We start from the raw sequence: 24,297 nt of genomic DNA, 5'->3' as shown, positions 1-24,297 counted from the left end.
CTTCTTTCAGATTTTTTGACAAGCTTTCCATTGTACCTGGTAGAGCAATTGGTGAGATGTTTAGTCAGTTCTCTTATTTTTATTTTATTTTACCTTTAATTAACTAGGCAAGTCAGTTAAAGAACAAATTCACTGTACCTGATTTGTACCTTGTCAGCTCAGGGGGTTTGAACTTGCAACTTTCCCGGTTACTAGTCCAACGCTCTAACCACTAGGCTACCCTGCCGCCCCTACACTCTAACCACTAGGCTACCCTGCCGTTCCTACACTCTAACCACTAGGCTACCCTGCCGCCCCAACACTCTAACCACTAGGCTACCCTGCCGCCCCTACACTCTAACCACTAGGCTACCCTGCCGCCCCTACACTCTAACCACTAGGCTACCCTGCCGCCCCTACACTCTAACCACTAGGCTACCCTGCCGCCCCTACACTCTAACCACTAGGCTACCCTGCCGCCCCTACACTCTAACCACTAGGCTACCCTGCCGCCCCTACACTCTAGCCACTAGGCTACCCTGCCGCCCCTACACTCTAACCACTAGGCTACCCTGCCTCTGATGTATGGAATGATGTAGCTGTGCTGTGATGATTTCGAATCCTTGCACACAATCTGTGGCAAGCATGTAGGAGCAGTATAGACCTAGTCTGTTCATTATATACATTGCATTGTTATACTATGTAGGAGCAGTATAGACCTAGTCTGTTCATTATATACATTGCATTGTTATACTATGTAGGAGCAGTATAGATCCAGCTGCATATTGTGAGATGATCTGTTTGATTTATATCCTAAATGCAGATGTGTAGTATAGTAGCCCGTTTTAAAAACTTGCTCATTAAAAATCTGTTCTGATCAACACATGCTTCTCTTTTGTACGTATCCATATAGTTTTTTAAATAAAAATACATGAAAAATAAAGAGTTTTGTCTGAAAATAAAATAAAGTTTTTTTACCACGTTCACGTGCTAGTCGGAACTAGGAAACTTGCGTTCAACTAATCAGCAAGTCAGGAATGTTTGAGTTTCCTAGTTCAGCGCATTACCAACTTCGGTCGGTAGTAAATGGTGTGGCCAGTGTGACGTATAATCTAGTGGACGGGACGCTTCCTCAACAACAGCTAGTCGGTTACCTTGGTAACCAACATACCCGAAACATTGAAGCTCTTAACCTTTTACTGCAAAGGGGGCTAAATCAGGGTCACACAGAGTGATTCTTGGTCGTCTCAAAACAAATACACTTTTAAAGAAAAGTATACATCTCACATACATGTTTTACGGGCAACAACAAAAAAAGAAGACACGTTTTGGGTTTGTTTATTACACTCCATATACATCACAGAAGAAAATATAACAAAACTGTTTGACATAGAAACACCAGATTTTTGTCGGGATGTTTGAATGAGCCTTTATTTACAATGAAATTCTGAAATACATTTAAATAAATAAATAATTGCAGCATAAATGACTGCAGGAAATGGCTACCGCGCTTTCTGTGTATATTTGCCGCTGTGTTTTAAACGCACTTCTCTCGGATATGGCTGGTTGTCCCATTTAATGTCATATTTACTTTGCTAGTAGCTAGCTGGCTTGCTTTGGTAGCGAGACACTAGACTATCAAATATATTTATAACTAGCAACCCACTGGGCACAGACGTCAATTCAACGTCTATTCCACTTTGGTTCAATTGTAATTTTCATTGAAATTACGTGTAAAGCCGAGACACTCCATTTCGTATGATATGTTACCAATCGTATGGTATGTATTAGTTTGTGGATGTCCATCCATTTCGTATGATATGTTACCAATTTCTATGCGTTGTGGCTAACATTAGCTAGGCTAGGGGTTGGGTTTATGGGGTTAAGCTAACAGGGTTGATTCCTAACGGGGTTTATTCATAATGTACAAATCCCTATTCAGCCTCTACATTTGCGTAGAGGAAATTAATATCTGTAAGAAGTAAGAGAACTGGTTATTTAACAATTATTATTTAACAATTATTTTTTTACGTTGTTTTCCAGAATATTGTTTTTGTTCAACTGTGTTACTCACTCCAGACAGCAGGTGACGATGAGTCTTTCAGGTGATGCCTCTTCCGTGACGTATAATGTAGTGGACGGGATGTTTTTTCGACAACCGCAATTCATCCACCTCGGTAGAGTGCTAGCCAACATAAAACTAAAACATTGAAGCCTTTTGGCCATTTTTGTGTATAATAACCTCAGAGTTTTAAACACACTGTCTGCGTATTTACAAATTACTCTATTTAATGTACTATTTACGTTGTTAGCTCTCTAGCTAAGTAACATTAGGCTAATGCTAACTAGCTTTCTAACATCCTCGACCATGAGTTCACTAAGCTACTCCCTCCCTGCTAAAGAAGAGGAGAAAGAAGCACCCGTGAAAGACGAGAAGGAAGAGGAGGCTGTCACAGTTAAACAAGAAGTAGAGGATGAGGCTGTTACAGTGAAAGAGGAAGAAGTTACGGTGAAAGAAGAGGAAGAATCTTTAAGAGTGAAAGAGGGAATGAAGGAGGAGGGGGAGATTACTGTCACATTGGAGGAGACTGGAGATCTGATTAACACCAGTAAGTGCTGTTTTAAAAACAGTGGAACAAACTCTGTAGTTATTTTAACAATTGAACTAATGTGCAGTGTTAAAGACTGCCGTCAAGTGCTTCGTGCTTCTACACCTGCATTGCTTGCTGTTTGGGGTTTTATGCTGGGTTTCTGTACAGCACTTTGAGATATCAGCTGATGTACGACGAGCTATATAAATACATTTGATTTGGTCAAATGAGCCGTAATTCGCAAAAGGCGGTCAAGTCACCCATCTGTTTCTGCCTGAATTTTCTTTTAAGTGGATAGACGACACTTTACGGTAGCGCGTGTTTTCTGTGAGGGGAAACTGAGTCGGGGGTTCTCTAATGCGCAGATAGAAACGACAGCTACAAATTATTCCAAGCAAACAGTTTCACGTGCGCTTATTCAATCTTCCATAATCAAAAAGATACCAAATCGTTTAGTTCATTTTCGCACCTTTTTATTTTTTTACTGTTACCTTTATTTGACTAGACATGTCAGTTAATAAGAACAAAATGCTATTTTCAATGGCGGCCTAGGAACAGTGGGTTCAACAACAACTGCCTTGTTCAGGGGCAGAACGACATATTTTTACCTTGTCAGCTCAGGGATTTGATCTTGCAACCTTTCGGTTACTGGTCCAATGATCTATCCGCCCCACTGGGCTACCTGCCGACCTTAACAAAAATTAATTTGGTATCAGGGGTAGAGTGAGTCTGCTTCATCAAGTACTGAGTTAAGGGTCTGAATACTTATGTAAATCAGTTCCAGATTTTGTTTAAATACATTTGCAAAAATGTATACAAACCTGTTTTCGCTTTGTCATTGTGGGGTATTGTGTGTAGAATAAAAATCTTAGTAAAATAAATGTAATCCTTTTTAGAACAAGAATGTAATGTAACAAAATGTGGAAAAAGTCAAGGGGTCTGTATAAAAGAGTGCAAAATATCCAATCAGAAATTATTATTTTCTCTGTTGAACATTGGATGATCTGGGCCAATAGCTGAAGTCTATTTATATAGTGGACACTCGGGTGTCTTATTGCTCACATGTTCTATTTTCTCTCCATTTGATCCAGTGTTGAGGCTCATCGGAGTGGATGTGTTGTTTCCTACCTTCACCACCTGGGGGCGGTGATACGACTTGGTCTATTAAGACACTCAGTTTAATGCCGGTTAGATTTCTCGTGCCGCGCTATTTCATGATCAAACAATAGATACATCTAACAGGGCTTTATCAGAAAGTTAGTTGTTTTTGAATAACCTAAAACATGGGAACCCTCAAGTAATAATGAGAGAGAGAAGGAAGATATAAAAATCACATGAGAAATTTGAACAAACATTTATAACAAAGCATTATCAAGACAGAAATTATGCATGCAAGCCCCGCCCCCAATTGGAACCAAACGACCAAAAAATAACCTACTAATTTAAATATCATAACAGCATTAAGACAAAAAGTTATGACGAGTATTTTCCAAACTGTTCTAATGACGTGTTTAAAATCCTAATGTTGCAGCTTTTAAAATGTGAATAATTTTGGAAAGTCTGATTCTATGCTATTTGTCAATCATATATATATATATATATATATATATATATATATATATATATATATATATATATATATATATATATATATATATATATATATATATATATATTCGGAATGACAAATCTCACAGGAAGTGAGATTGAGAAAACAATACCAAGATGGAAAAATTCAATGAGGAGTGAAAGGCAAACTGAGGCCACAGCGGAGGAAAGCTGAGGAAATAAATGATGTGTCGTTGGCCTAGGTCTATTAGATAACCAGTTAGGGCTACTACACAGCTCATTACTACCACAGATAATCAGATAGGGCTACTACACAGCTCATTACTACCACAGATAATCAGATAGGGCTACTACACAGCTCATTACTACCACAGATAATCAGATAGGGCTACTACACAGCTCATTACTACCACAGATAATCAGATAGGGCTACTACACAGCTCATTACTACCACAGATAATCAGATAGGGCTACTACACGGCTCATTACTATCACAGATAACCAGAATACAGGCTACTACACAGCTCATTAGGACAGATGTAGGCTGCTGAACAGTAGGACATAGGACAGATATAGACTGAACAGAGGACAGATGAAGGCCCAATTCATGGTGGGTCAGTAGTCCCCAGACACTCTGAATGTGTCTTGACTTTCCAGTGTTTTCCCTCCTGCATGTATTATAAAGTATTGTGTTTGTGGATGTGTTTTCTGGGGGCAGGTTTTGGTTTGTGCCCTAGCACAGCTGATTCATATAACCAACTCATCATCAAGCTTTTCTTATTTGAATGGGCTGTGTAGTGTTAGAGGACCTGAACAAATACAGATGTTTTGTTCTGGCTGTTGTTTTTGACTGAGAATTGTTCTGACTCTTCTCTTTTCCTTTAAGTTGTTGAAATGTTTCCCGGAATCACTGACCTTCACATCTTAAAGTAATGATGGACTATCGTTTAGCTATCTTCAGTATACCACCCCTACCTTGTCACAACACAACTGATTGGCTCAAACACATTAAAAAGGAAAGAAATTGCACAAATTAACTTTTAACAAGGCACACCTGTTAATTGAAATACATTCCGGGTGACATCCTCATGAAGCTGGTTGAGAGAATGCCAAGAGTGTGCGACGCTGTCATCAAGACAAAGGGTGGCTACTTTGAAGAATCTCAAATATATTTAGATTTGTTTAACACTTTTTTGGCTACGAAATGATTCCATATGTGTTATTTCATAGTTTTGATGTCTTCACTATTATTCTACAATGTATAAAGTACTAAAAATAAATAAAAACCCTTGAATGAGTAGGTGTGTCCAAACTTTGACTGGTATATACAGTGCCTTGCGAAAGTATTCTGCCCCCTTGAACTTTGCGACCTTTTGCCACATTTCAGGCTTCAAACATAAAGATATAAAACTGTATTTTTTTGTGAAGAATCAACAACAAGTGGGACACAATCATGAAGTGGAATGACATTTATTGGATATTTCAAACTTTTTTAACAAATCAAAAACTGAAAAATTGGGCGTGCAAAATTATTCAGCCCCCTTAAGTTAATACTTTTTAGCGCCACCTTTTGCTGTGATTACAGCTGTAAGTCGCTTGGGGTATGTCCCTATCAGTTTTGCACATCGAGAGACTGAATTTTTTTCCCATTCCTCCTTGCAAAACAGCTCGAGCTCAGTAAGGTTGGATGGAGAGCATTTGTGAACAGCAGTTTTCAGTTCTTTCCACAGATTCTCGATTGGATTCAGGTCTGGACTTTGACTTGGCCATTCTAACACCTGGATATGTTTATTTTTTAACCATTCCATTGTAGATTTTGCTTTATGTTTTGGATCATTGTCTTGTTGCAAGACAAATCTCCGTCCCAGTCTCAGGTCTTTTGCAGACTCCATCAGGTTTTCTTCCAGAATGGTCCTGTATTTGGCTCCATCCATCTTCCCATCAATTTTAACCATCTTCCCTGTCCCTGCTGAAGAAAAGCAGGCCCAAACCATGATGCTGCCACCACCATGTTTGACAGTGAGGATGGTGTGTTCAGGGTGATGAGCTGTGTTGCTTTTACGCCAAACATAACGTTTTGCATTGTTGCCAAAAAGTTCAATTTTGGTTTCATCTGACCAGAGCACCTTCTTCCACATGTTTGGTGTGTCTCCCAGGTGGCTTGTGGCAAACTTTAAACAACACTTTTTATGGATATCTTTAAGAAATTGCTTTCTTCTTGCCACTCTTCCATAAAGGCCAAATTTGTGCAATATACGACTGATTGTTGTCCTATGGACAGAGTCTCCCACCTCAGCTGTAGATCTCTGCAGTTCATCCAGAGTGATCATGGGCCTCTTGGCTGCATCTCTGATCAGTCTTCTCCTTGTATGAGCTGAAAGTTTAGAGGGACGGCCAGGTCTTGGTAGATTTGCAGTGGTCTGATACTCCTTCCACTTCAATATTATCGCTTGCACAGTGCTCCTTGGGATATTTAAAGCTTGGGAAATCTTTTTGTATCCAAATCCGGCTTTAAACTTCTTCACAACAGTATCTCGGACCTGCCTGGTGGGTTCCTTGTTCTTCATGATGCTCTCTGCGCTTTTAACGGACCTCTGAGACTATCACAGTGCAGGTGCATTTATACGGAGACTTGATTACACACAGGTGGATTGTATTTATCATCATTAGTCATTTAGGTCAACATTGGATCATTCAGAGATCCTCACTGAACTTCTGGAGAGAGTTTGCTGCACAGAAAGGAAAGGGGCTGAATAATTTTGCACGCCCAATTTTTCAGTTTTTGATTTGTTAAAAAACAGACAGATTATTTAACTTATGATTCATAATATCTTTAGAAGCTTCTGATAGGCTAATTGACATAATTTGAGTCAATTGGAGGTGTACCTGTGGATGTATTTCAAGGCCGACCTTCGAACTCAGTGTCTCTTTGCTTAACATAATGGGAAAATAAAAAAAAAGCAGCCAAGACCTCAGAAAAAAAATGGTAGACCACAAGTCTAGTTCGTCCTTAGGAGCAATTTACAAACGCCCTAAGGTACCACGTTCATCACGACAAATCTCATCGCGCACCAGCGACTCCTGTGGTGGGCCGGGCTAACCAAGGTTGCCAGGTGCACAGTGTTTCCTCCAACACATTGGTGCGGCTGGCTTCCGGGTTGGGTGCGCGCTGTGTTAAGAAGCAGTGCAGCTTGGTTGGGTTGTGTATCGGAGGACGCATGACTTTCAACCTTCGTCTCTCCCGAGCCCGTACGGGAGTTGTTGCAATGAGACAAGATAGTAGCTACTAACAATTGGATACCACGAAATTGGGGAGAAAAAGGGGGCACATTTTTTTTTAAAACAACAACAAAAAAGACCGACCGAAGGCGGTTGTCAATCCAGATTTCCATCGTTATCAGGGACTCGAGGCCAGTTCATCCTTCATGGAGTTAGATAGACCCTGGTGGAAAGAGGTGATCAGTTCCTCAGTATTACACCCACTCTCAGCGGCGACGCCTGTAGCATATTTAGGTTAGCATATTTCCCTTTCTACTTCCTGCCTGTGTCTTAAATACTGTGGTTTTAAAGAATGGGCCAATGGGTGATGAGACTTGGGCATTGGCTCCTCCTGGGTTGGAGTTGCCAATACAGGGCTAAAATTAAATTGTACTACACCAGCTCCGACGCTGGACTTATGTGGCAGGGCTTGCATACTATTACAGACGACAAAGGGAAGCACAGCCGCGAGCTGCCCAGAGACACTAGCCTACCAGACGAGCTAAATCACTGCTATGCTCGCTTCGAGGCAAGCAACACTGAGGCATGCATGAGAGCATCAGCTGTTTCAGGCAACTGTGTGATCACGCTCTCCGTAGCCGACGTGAGTAATACCTTAAACAGGTCAACATTCACAAGGCCGCGGGGCCAGACGGACTACCGGGACGTGTACTCCAGGCATGCGCTGACCAACTGGCAGGTGTCTTCACTGACATTTTCAACATGTCCCTGATTGAGTCTGTAATACCAACATGTTTCAAGCAGACCACCATAGTCTTTGTGCCCAAGAACACTAAGGCAACCCGCTTAAATGACTACAGACCCGTAGCACTCACGTATGTAGCCGTGAAGTGCTTTGAAAGGCTGGTAATGGCTCATATCATCACCATTATCCAAGAAACCCTAGAACCACTCAAATTTGCACACCGCCCAAACAGATCCACAGATGATGCTATCTCTATTGCACTCCACACTGCCCTTTCCCACCTGGACAAAAGGAACACCTACGTGAGAATGCTATTCATTGACAACTGCTCAGCGTTCAACACCATAGTTCCCTCAAAGCTCATCACTAAGCTAAGGATCCTAGGACTAAACACCTCCCTCTGGAACTGGATCCTGGACTTCCTGACTGGCCACCCCCAGGTGGTAAGAGTAAGTAACAACACATCTGCCACGCTGATCCTCAACACTGGAGCCCCTCAAGGGTGCTTTCTCAGTTCCCTCCTTTACTCCCTGTTCACCCATGACTGTGTGGCCAGGCATGACTCCAAAACCATCATTACGTTTGCAGACAACAAAACAGTGGTAAGCCTGATCACCGACAACGACGAGACAGCCTATAGGGAGGAGGTCAGAGACCTCCTCCCTATAGGCCACCTGGCTGGGTGGTGCCAGAATAACAACCGATCCCTCAGCGTAACCAAGACTAAGGAGATGATTGTGGACTACAGGAAAAAGAGGACCGAGCAGGCCCCCATTCTCATCGACAGGGCTGTACAACAAAACCTATTCCCCCTCAGGGGACTAAAAAGATTTGGCATGGGTCCTCAGATCCTCAAAAGGTTCTACAGCTGCAACATCGAGAGTGTGGCTGCATCACTGCCTGGTACGGCAACTGCTCGGCCTCCGACTTCAAGGCGCTACAGAGGGTAGTGCGAACGGCCCAGTAAATCACTGGGGCAAAGCTGCCTGCCATCCAGGACTTCTACACCAGGCGGTGTCAGAGGAAGGCCAAAAAAATTGTCAAATACCCCAGACACCCCAGTCATAGACTGTTCTCTCTACTACCGCATGGCAAGCGGTACCGGAGTGCCAAGTCTAGGACCAAAAGGCATCTCAACAGCTTTTACCCCCAAACCATAAGACTCCTGAACAGGTAATCAAATGGCTATAATTTCATGTCATGATCAACCGTCATAATAAACCCAGTTATGATCAACCCTGTTATCATCTCAGGGTTGATTATATCAGGGTCGATCATGATAGGGTTTATTATGACAGTTGACCATGACAGGGTTTATTAATGACAGGGTTGAACATGACAGGGTTTATTAATGACAGGGTTGATCATGACAGGGTTTATTAATGACAGGGTTGATTATGACAGGGTTTATTAATGACAGGGTTGATTATGACAGGGTTTATTAATGACAGGGTTTATTAATAACAGGGTTTATTAATGACAGGGTTGATCATGACAGGGTTTATTAATGACAGGGTTGATTATGACAGGGTTTATTAATGACAGGGTTTATTAATGACAGGGTTTATTAATGACAGGGTTGATTATGACAGGGTTTATTAATGACAGGGTTTATTAATGACAGGGTTTATTTATGACAGGGTTTATTAATGACAGGGTTTATTAATGACAGGGTTGATTATGACAGGGTTTATTAATGACAGGGTTTATTAATGACAGGGTTGAACATGACAGGGTTTATTAATGACAGGGTTGATCATGACAGGGTTTATTAATGACAGGGTTTATTAATGACAGGGTTGATTATGACAGGGTTTATTAATGACAGGGTTGATCATGACAGGGTTTATTAATGACAGGGTTGATTATGACAGGGTTTATTAATGACAGGGTTTATTAATGACAGGGTTTATTAATGACAGGGTTGATTATGACAGGGTTTATTAATGACAGGGTTTACTAATGACAGGGTTGATTATGACAGGGTTTATTAATGACAGGGTTTATTAATGACAGGGTTTATTAATGACAGGGTTGATCATGACAGGGTTTATTAATGACAGGGTTTATTAATGACAGGGTTTATTAATGACAGGGTTGATTATGACAGGGTTTATTAATGACAGGGTTTATTATGACAGGGTTTATTAATAACAGGGTTTATTAATGACAGGGTTTATTAATGACAGGGTTGATCATGACAGGGTTGATCATGACAGGGTTTATTCATGACAGGGTTTATTCATGACAGGGTTTATTAATGACAGGGTTGATCATGACATGGTTTATTAATGACAGGGTTGATCATGACAGGGTTGATCATGACAGGGTTGATTAATGACAGGGTTGATCATGACAGGGTTTATTAATGACAGGGTTGATCATGACAGGGTTGATCATGACAGGATTTATTAATGACAGGGTTGATCATGACAGGGTTGATCATGACAGGGTTGATCATGACAGGGTTTATTAATGACAGGGTTGATCATGACAGGGTTTATTAATGACAGGGTTTATTAATGACAGGGTTGATTAATGACAGGGTTGATCATGACAGGGTTTATTAATGACAGGGTTTATTAATGACAGGGTTGATCATGACAGGGTTTATTAATGACAGGGTTGATCATGACAGGGTTGAACATGACAGGGTTTATTAATGACAGGGTTTATTAATGACAGGGTTGATTATGACAGGGTTTATTAATGACAGGGTTGATTAATGACAGGGTTTATTAATGACAGGATTTATTAATGACAGGGTTGATCATGACAGGGTTTATTAATGACAGGGTTGATCATGACAGGGTTGATCATGACAGGGTTTATTAATGACAGGGTTGATCATGACAGGGTTGATCATGACAGGGTTTATTAATGACAGGGTTTATTAATGACAGGGTTGAACATGACAGGGTTTATTAATGACAGGGTTGATCATGACAGGGTTTATTAATGACAGGGTTTATTAATGACAGGGTTGATTATGACAGGGTTTATTAATGACAGGGTTGAACATGACAGGGTTTATTAATGACAGGGTTTATTAATGACAGGGTTGATTATGACAGGGTTGAACATGACAGGTTTTATTAATGACAGGGTTTATTAATGACAGGGTTGATTATGACAGGGTTGAACATGACAGGGTTTATTAATGACAGGGTTTATTAATGACAGGGTTGATTATGACAGGGTTTATTAATGACAGGGTTTATTAATGACAGGATTTATTAATGACAGGGTTGATTATGACAGGGTTGAACATGACAGGGTTTATTAATGACAGGGTTTATTAATGACAGGGTTGATTATGACAGGGTTGAACATGACAGGGTTTATTAATGACAGGGTTTATTAATGACAGGGTTGATTATGACAGGGTTTATTAATGACAGGGTTTATTAATGACAGGATTTATTAATGACAGGGTTGATTATGACAGGGTTTATTAATGACAGGGTTGATCATGACAGGGTTGATCATGACAGGGTTTATTAATGACAGGGTTGATCATGACAGGGTTGAACATGACAGGGTTTATTAATGACAGGGTTTATTAATGACAGGGTTGATTATGACAGGGTTTATTAATGACAGGGTTGATTAATGACAGGGTTTATTAATGACAGGATTTATTAATGACAGGGTTGATCATGACAGGGTTTATTAATGACAGGGTTGATCATGACAGGGTTGATCATGACAGGGTTTATTAATGACAGGGTTGATCATGACAGGGTTGATCATGACAGGGTTTATTAATGACAGGGTTTATTAATGACAGGGTTGAACATGACAGGGTTTATTAATGACAGGGTTGATCATGACAGGGTTTATTAATGACAGGGTTGATCATGACAGGGTTGAACATGACAGGGTTTATTAATGACAGGGTTTATTAATGACAGGGTTGATTATGACAGGGTTTATTAATGACAGGGTTTATTAATGACAGGATTTATTAATGACAGGGTTGATTATGACAGGGTTTATTAATGACAGGGTTGATTAATGACAGGGTTTATTAATGACAGGGTTGATCATGACAGGGTTTATTAATGACAGGGTTTATTAATGACAGGGTTTATTAATGACAGGGTTGATTAATGACAGGGTTTATTAATGACAGGGTTGATCATGACAGGGTTTATTAATGACAGGGTTTATTAATGACAGGGTTTATTAATGACAGGGTTGATCATGACAGGGTTTATTAATGACAGGGTTGATCATGACAGGGTTTATTAATGACAGGGTTTATTAATGACAGGGTTGATTAATGACAGGGTTTATTAATGACAGGGTTTATTAATGACAGGGTTGATCATGACAGGGTTTATTAATGACAGGGTTGATCATGACAGGGTTTATTAATGACAGGGTTGATTAATGACAGGGTTTATTAATGACAGGGTTGATCATGACAGGGTTTATTAATGACAGGGTTTATTAATGACAGGGTTTATTAATGACAGGGTTTATTAATGACAGGGTTGATCATGACAGGGTTTATTAATGACAGGGTTTATTATAACAGGGATTATCATAATGTACAAATCTCTATTCAGCTTCTATATCTGCGTAAAGGAAATTATTATCTGTAAGAAGTAAGAGAACTGGTTATTTAACAATTATTTGTTCACATTGTTTTCCAGAATGTTTTTGTTCAACTGTGTTACCCACTCCAGTCAGCAGGCGGCGATATGAGACTTTCAGGTGATGCTACTTGCGTGACGTATAATGTACGGGACGGGATGTTTTTTCAACAACAACAATTCATCCACCTCGGTAGCGTGCTATAGCCAACATAAAACCACAACATTGAAGCTCTTTAGGCAAAGTATATTAACCTCAGTGTTTTAAACACACTGTCAGAGTAACGTTAACTAGTAAATAGGCATTTTAATTTAACATTTACGTTATTAGCTATCTGGCTAAGTAACACTCGGCTAATGCTAACTAGCTTACTAGCTAACATCCTCGACCATGAGCTCACTAAGCTACTCCCTCCCTGCTAAAGAAGAGGGGGACTGCTGGACGGAGAAAGACGCTCCCGTGAAAGAGGAGAAGGAAGAGGAGGATGTCACAGTTAAACAAGAAGTAGAGGATGAGGCTGTTACAGTTAAACAAGAAGTAGAGGGCGAGGCTGTTACAGTGAAAGAAGAGGAGAAAGACGTGAAAGAGGAAGAAGTTACAGTGAAAGAAGAGGAAGAATCTTTAAGAGTGAAAGAGGAGGATGCAGTTTTTGGAATGGAGGAGGAGGAGGGGGAGATAACTGTCACGTTGGAGGAGGAAGGGAAGACTGGAGATCTGATTAACACGAGTAAGTACTATTTTAAAAACACTGTGTTTCTATCAGACTGTTTATGTCCAGAGTGTTTCTATCAGAGTTTTTCTGACTGTGTAGTTGTTGAACTGTGTTACTAATGTGTCGTGTTAAAGTCTGCCGACATTCGCAAAAACGCTGTCAAGCCACCCACTCTTCTGTTTCCGCCTGCATTTTCTTACACCGAGATCATTCCGAAAGTTGTTATTGCATTTTGGGGACACCAAAACGACATTAATTTTCCAATGTGAATACACGACGCTTTATGGTACCGCGTGTTTTCTGATGGGGAGACCGAGTCGGATGCTCTTTAAACATCTCGATCAGCATCATCTGCAATAAAAGTTTTTCAGGGATCTTTTTATTTCAGCTCGTGAAAGGTGGGACCCAACACTTTACATGGTTTATATTTGTTTTAAGTATATTTATAAAATGGGTGATACCCTTTTAAAGTACCAGGGACCCTGGACATTTGTCAAGTCTTGTTCCAGCCCATATGTGTACAAATAAGTGAAATCAAAAGGCTACTTTTGCGATATTAATATTATGCACCGATATTACATTTTTGTCCCGATATCCGTTATTTTCTTTGCCCAAAAAAACCTTTACCTATTACCGATACTAAACATTTTAGCGGCCTTTTAAGCCTTCTAATACAGTTCAATAGTTTAAACAAACACACTGACCGAAAGGTTATTTTGTTGGCATTTACGTATGTCCCCATTACCAGTAAAAAAAAACATAATTAAAACCTATTTCTTTCACTTAACTGTGCTGTGCTGTTTTGTTGTTCGTTTGTTCAGTCGTTTCATTCTCAGCCAAGATTTCATCATACATCATAGAAGCAGGGAAGTTTCAGCATCAGTCGGTCCGTGGCCTCTCTTCCTTGAGTTGTCTCGCTGAAAATGTTCTTTCACTTTCAAATGACTACTGGACATGAACTTGTTCAGTTGTTGGAAGTGACGTAGGTAGATGAAGTGTGCGCTTAGTATTCTTCTGCTTTTGTTCTGTGTAGCGCTGTATTTTTCGTGGCGTGATTACGTCATCTACCTACGCTATATAGGTATGGCACGTCATCTACCTACGTTATACAGGTATGGCACGTCATCTACCTACGTTATACAGGTATGTAGGTCATCTACCTACGTTATATAGGTATGTAGGTCATCTACCTACGTTATACAGGTATGGTACGTCATCTACCTACGTTATACAGGAATGTAGGTCATCTACCTACGTTATATATGTATGTAGGTCATCTACCTACGTTATATAGGTATGTAGGTCATCTACCTACGTTATATAGGTATGTAGGTCATCTCCCTACGTTATATAGGTATGTAGGTCATCTACCTACGTTATGTAGGTATGTAGGTCATCTCCCTACGTTATATAGGTATATAGGTCATCTACCTACGTTATATAGGTATGTAGGTCATCTTTTATTTATTTTATTTAACCAGGTAGGCTAGTTGAGAACAAGTTCTCATTTGCAACTGCGACCTGGCCAAGATAAAACATAGCAGTGTGAACAGACAACACAGAGTTACACATGGAGTAAACAATTAACAAGTCAATAACACAGTAGAAAAAAAAGGGGGAGTCTATATAAATTGTGTGCAAAAGGCATGAGGAGGTAGGCGAATAATTACAATTTTGCAGATTAATAACACTGGAGTGATAAATGATCAGATGGTCATGTACAGGTAGAGATATTGGTGTACAAAAGAGCAGAAAAGTAAATAAATAAAAACATTATGGGGATGAGGTAGGTAAAAATGGGTGGGCTATCTACCTATGTTATATAGGTATGTAGGTCATCTACCTACGTTATATAGGTATGTAGGTCATCTACCTACGTTATATAGGTATGTAGGTCATCTACCTACGTTATATAGGTCATCTACCTACGTTATATAGGTATGTAGGTCATCTACCTACGTTATAGAGGTGTGTAGGTCATCTACCTACGTTATATAGGTATGTAGGTCATCTCCCTACGTTATATAGGTATGTAGGTCATCTACCTACGTTATATAGGTATGTAGGTCATCTACCTACGTTATATAGGTCATCTACCTACGTTATATAGGTATGTAGGTCATCTACCTACGTTATATAGGTATGTAGGTCATCTACCTACGTTATGTAGGTCATCTACCTACGTTATATAGGTATGTAGGTCATCTACCTACGTTATATAGGTATGTAGGTCATCTACCTACGTTATACAGGTATGTAGGTCATCTACCTACGTTATATAGGTTATCTACCTACGTTATATAGGTATGTAGGTCATCTACCTACGTTATACAGGTATGTAGGTCATCTACCTACGTTATATAGGTCATCTACCTACGTTATATAGGTATGTAGGTCATCTACCTACGTTATATAGGTATGTAGGTCATCTACCTACGTTATGTAGGTCATCTACCTACGTTATATAGGTATGTAGGTCATCTACCTACGTTATATAGGTATGTAGGTCATCTACCTACGTTATACAGGTATGTAGGTCATCTACCTACGTTATACAGGTATGTAGGTCATCTACCTACGTTATATAGGTATGTAGGTCATCTACCTACATTATATAGGTATGTAGGTCATCTACCTATGTTATATAGGTATGTAGGTCATCTACCTACGTTATATAGGTATGTAGGTCATCTACCAACGTTATGTAGGTCATCTACCTACGTTATACAGGTATGTAGGTCATCTACCTACGTTATATAGGTATGTAGGTCATCTACCTACGTTATATAGGTATGTAGGTCATCTACCTATGTTATATAGGTATATAGGTCATCTACCTATGCTTAACGATATATCGTGCTTCCCTAATTAATATTAAAGTTTAAGATTGAATACATTTATGTGAAAATGTGCATTTCAGAATTTAGACACACTGGACGTGTTAGAGCACATTATAAGGATCATAATGACGAGATGTTGTCTGTGTCGTTCGTGGATCACAGGGTCTTACGGGGGGGGGGGCATGTTTTGGCCTAAAATGACCCACTTTCATCCTGATGTTGTCAGAAAAGGGTTTGTGATACAAGTGTAAAACATATTTCCGCCCCGTTTTAAGTTTCTATGTGAGAATTTGGCAGAGATACCACACACATTATTCGAACCATGATGGTGTGGAATCACCCTGTACTGCCAATCCACTTCTAACGATGACTGCTGCTTACGGTTCTATGAAGCACAGCATCACGTTAACGGGGCTGGACAGGAAACAATACTCAAGGACCTTTCTGATGCTCTCGTTCAGGTAACCCGGGGTCCCGGTGCTCGTTCTGGTAACCCGGGGTCCCGGCGCTCGTTCTGGTAACCCGGGGTCCCGGTGGTCGTTCTGGTAACCCGGGGTCCCGGTGGTCGTTCTGGTAACCCGGGGTCCCGGTGCTCGTTCTGGTAACCCGGGGTCCCGGTGGTCATTCTGGTAACCCGGGGCCCCGGTGCTCGTTCAGGTAACCCGGGGTCCCGGTGGTCGTTCTGGTAACCCGGGGTCCCGGTGCTCGTTCTGGTAACCCTGGGCCCCGGTGCTCGTTCTGATAACCCGGGGTCCCGGTGGTCGTTCTGGTAACCCGGAGTCCCGGTGCTCGTTCAGGTAACCCGGGGTCCCGGTGGTCGTTCTGGTAACCCGGGGTCCCGGTGCTCGTTCTGGTAACCCGGGGTCCCGGTGCTCGTTCTGGTAACCCGGGGTCCCGGTGGTCATTCTGGTAACCCGGGGCCCCGGTGCTCGTTCAGGTAACCCGGGGTCCCGGTGGTCGTTCTGGTAACCCGGGGTCCCAGTGCTCGTTCTGGTAACCCGGGGCCCCGGTGCTCGTTCTGATAACCCGGGGTCCCGGTGGTCGTTCTGGTAACCCGGGGTCCCGGTGCTCGTTCAGGTAACCCGGGGTCCCGGTGGTCGTTCTGGTAACCCGGGGTCCCGGTGCTCGTTCTGGTAACCCGGGGTCCCGGTGCTCATTCAGGTAACCCGGGGTCCCGGTGGTCGTTCTGGTAACCCGGGGTCCCGGTGCTCGTTCTGGTAACCCGGGGTCCCGGTGCTCATTCAGGTAACCCGGGGTCCCGGTGCTCGTTCTGGTAACCCGGGGTCCCGGTGCTCGTTCAGGTAACCCGGTGTCCCGGTGCACAGAAACTAATATTTTTTTAAAAGACACTCTTTGCCTACTCCATAATGTTTCATCATTAGATGCTACAGTCCTCCTTTAAGACTCCATAATGTTTCATCATTAGATGCTACAGTCCTCCTTTAAGACTCCATAATGTTTCATCATTAGGTGCTACAGTCCTCCTTTAAGACTCCATAATGTTTCATCATTAGATGCTACAGTCCTCCTTTAAGACCCCATAATGTTTCATCATTAGGTGCTACAGTCCTCCTTTAAGACTCCATAATGTTTCATCATTAGATGCTACAGTCCTCCTTTCAGACTCCATAATGGTTCATCATTAGATGCTACAGTCCTCCTCTAAGACTCCATAATGTTTCATCATTAGATGCTACAGTCCTCCTTTAAGACTCCATAATGTTTCATCATTAGGTGCTACAGTCCTCCTTTAAGACTCCATAAGGTTTCATCATTAGATGCTACAGTCCTCCTTTAAGACCCCATAATGTTTCATCATTAGGTGCTACAGTCCTCCTTTAAGACTCCATAATGTTTCATCATTAGATGTTACAGTCCTCCTTTAAGACTCCATAATGTTTCATCATTAGATGCTACAGTCCTCCTTTAAGACTCCATAATGTTTCATCATTAGATGCTACAGTCCTCCTTTAAGACTCCATAATGTTTCTTCATTAGATGCTACAGTCCTCCTTTAAGACTCCATAATGTTTCATCATTAGATGCTACAGTCCTCCTTTAAGACTCCATAATGTTTCATCATTAGATGTTACAGTCCTCCTTTAAGACTCCATAATGTTTCATCATTAGATGCTACAGTCCTCCTTTAAGACTCCATAATGTTTCATCATTAGATGTTACAGTCCTCCTTTCAGACTCCATAATTTTTCATCATTAGATGCTACAGTCCTCCTTTCAGACTCCATAATGTTTCATCATTAGATGCTACAGTCCTCCTTTAAGACTCCATAATGGTTCATCATTAGATGCTACAGTCCTCCTTTAAGACTCCATAATGTTTCATCATTAGATGCTACAGTCCTCCTTTAAGACTCCATAATGTTTCATCATTAGATGCTACAGTCCTCCTTTAAGACTCCATCATGTTTAAGCTGTAGATGCTGCAAAGCAAAAATCCAAAGATGAGAATTGGTGTCATTAGACACCTGCTTTACATTTCTTACATGTATTTATTCATATTGAAACATATAATCATTAATATTGAAATAATACAATTTTTTGGGACCTAATTTTTCAATCTATTGTTGAGCATAATATACTCTATGGACATGTCAAAGATTCAGAGTTGAATCTCTGCTACTTTTAGAGATATGATCCATTTGGTAAGCCGTACCAACATAATGAATGTAAAAAATGTATTAAAAAATCTTGCCCTCTGCAGGTCAAAGAAGGGCTGTGATTGGTTACATTTCCTACTATTTTGGTAATTATGACTCTTTATGTTGGGGATTCCTTTATTTTGGTAATTATGACTCGTTATGTTGGGGATTCCTTTATTTTGGTAGTTATGACTCTTTATGTTGGGGATTCCTTTATTTTGGTAGTTATGACTCTTTATGTTGGGGATTCCTTTACTTGGGCAGTTACCTGTAGCCATTATTATTAATTTCCTTACCAATGGATCATTTTTTTTACCTCCTTTTTCTCCCCGGACTCTGCCCGGGATCGAACCTGGCTCTGTAGTGATGCCTCAAGCACTGCAGTGCCTTAGACCGCTGTGCCACTCGGGAGGCCCCATGGATCATTTTGGACCTGAATACATGGCAACAATCCTTCCCCTCAAAGGACACTTCTTCTATGGATGACATTTGGTTAAAATCCCCCAATCCCCCAATCCCCCCACACGTTCTGCTCAAGTTTTACATTGAATATGTTGTTTTTAAATATAGGAATTGTTAAAGGGATACTGTGTGATTCTGGCGTACGGAGTCCGATTAAACTCGTGCTAACACTAGAATGTCACAGTCTGTAAGATGTGTTTACCATCAAAGAGTGGGCCACCAACAAAACATTAATAACAATGGATCAAATGCAGCCTATGACATTGATTGAAATACTGTAGTCTACAATATACAGTGCCTTGCGAAAGTATTCGGCCCCCTTGAACTTTGCGATCTTTTGCCACATTTCAGGCTTCAAACATAAAGATATAAAACTGTATTTTTTTTGTGAAGAATCAACAACAAGTGGGACACAATCATGAAGTGGAACGACATTTATTGGATATTTCAAACTTTTTTAACAAATCAAAAACTGAAAAATTGGGCGTGCAAAATTATTCAGCCCCCTTAAGTTAATACTTTGTAGCGCCACCTTTTGCTGCGATTACAGCTGTAAGTCGCTTGGGGTATGTCTCTATCAGTTTTGCACATCGAGAGACTGACATTTTTTCCCATTCCTCCTTGCAAAACAGCTCGAGCTCAGTGAGGTTGGATGGAGAGCATTTGTGAACAGCAGTTTTCAGTTCTTTCCACAGATTCTCGATTGGATTCAGGTCTGGACTTTGACTTGGCCATTCTAACACCTGGATATGTTTATTTTTGAACCATTCCATTGTAGATTTTGCTTTATGTTTTGGATCATTGTCTTGTTGGAAGACAAATCTCCGTCCCAGTCTCAGGTCTTTTGCAGACTCCATCAGGTTTTCTTCCAGAATGGTCCTGTATTTGGCTCCATCCATCTTCCCATCAATTTTAACCATCTTCCCTGTCCCAGCTGAAGAAAAGCAGGCCAGAACCATGATGCTACCACCACCATGTTTGACAGTGGGTATGGTGTGTTCAGGGTGATGAGCTGTGTTGCTTTTACGCCAAACATAACGTTTTGCATTGTTGCCAAAAAGTTCAATTTTGGTTTCATCTGACCAGAGCACCTTCTTCCACATGTTTGGTGTGTCTCCCAGGTGGCTTGTGGCAAACTTTAAACAACACTTTTTATGGATATCTTTAAGAAATGGCTTTCTTCTTGCCACTCTTCCATAAAGGCCAAATTTGTGCAATATACGACTGATTGTTGTCCTATGGACAGAGTCTCCCACCTCAGCTGTAGATCTCTGCAGTTCATCCAGAGTGATCATGGGCCTCTTGGCTGCATCTCTGATCAGTCTTCTCCTTGTATGAGCTGAAAGTTTAGAGGGACGGCCAGGTCTTGGTAGATTTGTAGTGGTCTGATACTCCTTCCATTTCAATATTATCGCTTGCACAGTGCTCCTTGGGATGTTTAAAGCTTGGGAAATCTTTTTGTATCCAAATCCGGCTTTAAACTTCTTCACAACAGTATCTCGGACCTGCCTGGTGTGTTCCTTGTTCTTCATGATGCTCTCTGCGCTTTTGACGGACCTCTGAGACTATCACAGTGCAGGTGCATTTATACGGAGACTTGATTACACACAGGTGGATTGTATTTATCATCATTAGTCATTTAGGTCAACATTGGATCATTCAGAGATCCTCACTGAACTTCTGGAGAGAGTTTGCTGCACTGAAAGTAAAGGGGCTGAATAATTTTGCACGCCCAATTTTTCAGTTTTTGATTTGTTAAAAAAGTTTCAAATATCCAATAAATGTCGTTCCACTTCATGATTGTGTCCCACTTGTTGTTGATTCTTCACAAAAAAATACAGTTTTATATCTTTATGTTTGAAGCCTGAAATGTGGCAAAAGGTCGCAAAGTTCAAGGGGGCCGAATACTTTCGCAAGGCACTGTATATTATTATAGAGCTCTGCTCAGCCTAACGACACGACATTATCTATTATTATAGAGCTCTGCTCAGCCTATAAACATGACATTATCTATAATTATAGAGCTATGCTCAGCCTGTAGACATGACATTATCTATTATTATAGAGCTCTGCTCAGCCTAAAAACACAACATTCCATGAGAGCAAGATTCTAGTTGGAACTCTACATCTTTTATTTTAAATTATTGAGGGATCTGATTTAGATTTAACCTCCTAGCAAGAGAGTTGTGGAGGTTTCATTCAGTTCTCTATTTAAATAAACACTCTGTCTTTGGCAGGAGAAAGACCAGACTCAGAGGAACCAGAGACGTCCAAACCGGCAAAACAACACAACTGTTCCCACTGTGGAAAGGGTTTTAACCATGTAAGGGACCTGAAACGACATGAGAGAATACACACAGGGGAGAAGCCTTTCCAATGCTCCCAGTGTGGAAAAAGTTTTTCCTTGTTAGCGAGCCTGAAACGACATGAGAGGACACACACAGGAGAGAAGCCTCATCACTGCTCCCAGTGTGGAAAGAGTTTTACCCAGTTAGGACACCTGAAAGTGCACGAGAGGATACACACAGGGGAGAAGCCCTACCACTGCTCCCAATGTGGAAAGAGTTTTAACCGGAAAGAATCCCTGAAAGAGCATGAAAGAATACACACAGTGCAGAAGCAAGAGAAGCCGTACCACTGCTCCCACTGTGTAAAGGGTTTTAACCAGTTAGGGGACCTGAAAATGCATGAGAGAATACACACAGGCGATAAATCTTTCCAATGCTTCCAGTGTGGAAAGAGTTTTTCCGCATCAGGGTGCCTGAAAAGACATGAGAGAACACACACAGGGGGAAAACCTCATCACTGCTCCCAGTGTGGAAAGAGTTTTAACCGGAACGAACACCTGAAAGAGCATGAGAGAATACACACAGGAGACAAGCCCTACCACTGCTCCCAATGTAAAAAGAGTTTTGCCTGGTTAGGACACATGAGAAGACATGAGAGAATACACACAGGAGATAAGGATGTAGGCTGCTGAACAGTGGGACATGGGACAGATAAAGGCTGCTGAACAGTGGGTCATAGGACAGATGTAGGCTGAACAGTGGGTCATAGGACAGATGTAGGCTGAACAGTGGGACATAGGACAGATGTAGACTGAACAGTGGGACATAGGACAGATGTAGGCTGAACAGTAGGTCATAGGATTGATGTATGCTGAACAGTGGGTCATAGGACAGATGTAGGCTGAACAGTGGGTCATAGGACAGATGTAGGCTGAACAGTGGGACATAGGACAGATGTAGACTGAACAGTGGGACATAGGACAGATGTAGGCTGAACAGTGGGTCATAGGACAGATGTAGACTGAACAGTGGGACAGATGTAGGCTGAACAGTAGGACATAGGACAGATGAAGGCTGAACAGTGGGTCATAGGACAGATGTAGGCTGAACAGTGGAACAGAGGACAGATGAAGTCCCGGTACATGGTGGGACAGTAGTCCCCAGAGACTCTGATTGTGTCTTGTGTATTGACTTTCCAGTGTTTCCCCTCCTGCATGTATTATAAAGTATTGTGTTTGTGGATGTGTTTTCTGGGGGGCAGGTTTTGGTTTGTGCCCTAGCACAGCTGATTCAAATAACCAACTCATCATCAAGCTTTTATTGATGTGTGTTAGAGGACCTGAAATCACATGAGAGAATATAGAGGCTTTGTTATAATCTCCACCCGGCACAGACAGAAGAGGACTGGCCACCCCACATAGCCTGGTTCCTCTCTAGGTTTCTTCCTATGTTTTGGCCTTTCTAGGGAGTTTTTCATGAGAGAATATAGAGGCTTTGACTGTTGTTTTTGACTGAGAATATTTCTTGTTTTTCTCTTTTCCTTTAATGGTTGAAATGTTCCCGGTTCACTGACCTTCATGTCTTAAAGTAATGATGGACTGACCTTCATGTCTTAAAGTAATGATGGACTGACCTTCATGTCTTAAAGTAATGATGGACTGACCTTCATGTCTTAAAGTAATGATGGACTGACCTTCATGTCTTAAAGTAATGATGGACTGACCTTCATGTCTTAAAGTAATGATGGACTGACCTTCATGTCTTAAAGTAATGATGGACTGACCTTCATGTCTTAAAGTAATGATGGACTGACCTTCATGTCTTAAAGTAATGATGGACTGACCTTCATGTCTTAAAGTAATGATGGACTGTTGCTTCTCTTTGCTTATTTGAGATGTTCTTGCCATAATATGGACTTGGTCTTTTACCAAATAGGGCTGTCTTCCCCTACCTTGTCACAACACAACTGATTGGCTCAAAACGCATTAATAAATTTCACAAATTAACTTTTAACAAGGCACACCTGTTAATTGAAATGCATTCCAGGTGACTACCTCATGAAGCTGGTCGAGTTGTGTTATGTTGTGGGCTGTGTTATGTTGTGGGCTGTGTTATGTTGTGGGTTGTGTTATGTTGTGGGCTGTGTTATGTTGTGGGCTGTGTTATGTTGTGGGCTGTGTTATGTTGTGTTATGTTGTGGGCTGTGTTATGTTGTGGGTTGTGTTATGTTGTGGGCTGTGTTATGTTGTGGGTTGTGTTATGTTGTGGGTTGTGTTATGTTGTGGGCTGTGTTGTGGGTTGTGTTGTGGGCTGTGTTGTGTTGTGGGTTGTGTTATGTTGTGGGTTGTGTTATGTTGTGGGCTGTGTTATGTTGTGGGCTGTGTTATGTTGTGGGCTGTGTTATGTTGTGGGCTGTGTTATGTTGTGGGCTGTGTTATGTTGTGTTATGTTGTGGGCTGTGTTATGTTGTGGGTTGTGCTATGTTGTGGGTTGTGTTATGTGGGCTGTGTTATGTTGTGTTATGTTGTGGGCTGTGTTATGTTGTGGGCTGTGTTATGTTGTTGGCTGTGTTGTGTTGTGGGCTGTGTTATGTTGTGTTGTGTTGTGGGCTGTGTTATGTTGTGGGTTGT

The 24,297-nt window shown here is 41.2% G+C and overlaps 2 protein-coding genes across 3 annotated transcripts in view; one reads left to right on the top strand and one right to left on the bottom strand.

The window, feature by feature from the left end:
• The window catches only part of LOC110494908 (zinc finger protein 721), a 317,665-nt gene that overhangs the window by 178,381 nt on the left and 114,987 nt on the right, over window positions 1-24,297 (bottom strand). The window lies entirely within an intron of this gene.
• LOC110495090 (zinc finger protein 239-like) lies at window positions 12,849-23,320 on the top strand. 2 transcript variants are annotated; one of them, XM_036947957.1, is made up of 3 exons: window positions 12,849-13,432; window positions 18,980-19,021; window positions 19,282-19,676. In XM_036947957.1, the coding sequence occupies exons 1-3, from the start codon at window positions 13,096-13,098 to the stop codon at window positions 19,401-19,403; spliced, it is 501 nt and encodes a 166-aa protein (XP_036803852.1). In that variant the 5' UTR covers window positions 12,849-13,095; the 3' UTR covers window positions 19,404-19,676. The 2 variants fall into 2 exon arrangements, with proteins under 2 accessions (XP_036803852.1, XP_036803851.1); XM_036947956.1 differs by lacking the exons at window positions 18,980-19,021; window positions 19,282-19,676 and adding an exon at window positions 21,617-23,320.

The sequence above is a fragment of the Oncorhynchus mykiss genome, chromosome 17 (assembly GCF_013265735.2).
Source record: "Oncorhynchus mykiss isolate Arlee chromosome 17, USDA_OmykA_1.1, whole genome shotgun sequence".
Classification (NCBI taxonomy): Eukaryota; Metazoa; Chordata; class Actinopteri; order Salmoniformes; family Salmonidae; genus Oncorhynchus; species Oncorhynchus mykiss.
The sequence above is the reverse complement of the archived record's forward strand: the minus strand, read 5'-3'. Positions and strand labels throughout refer to the sequence as shown.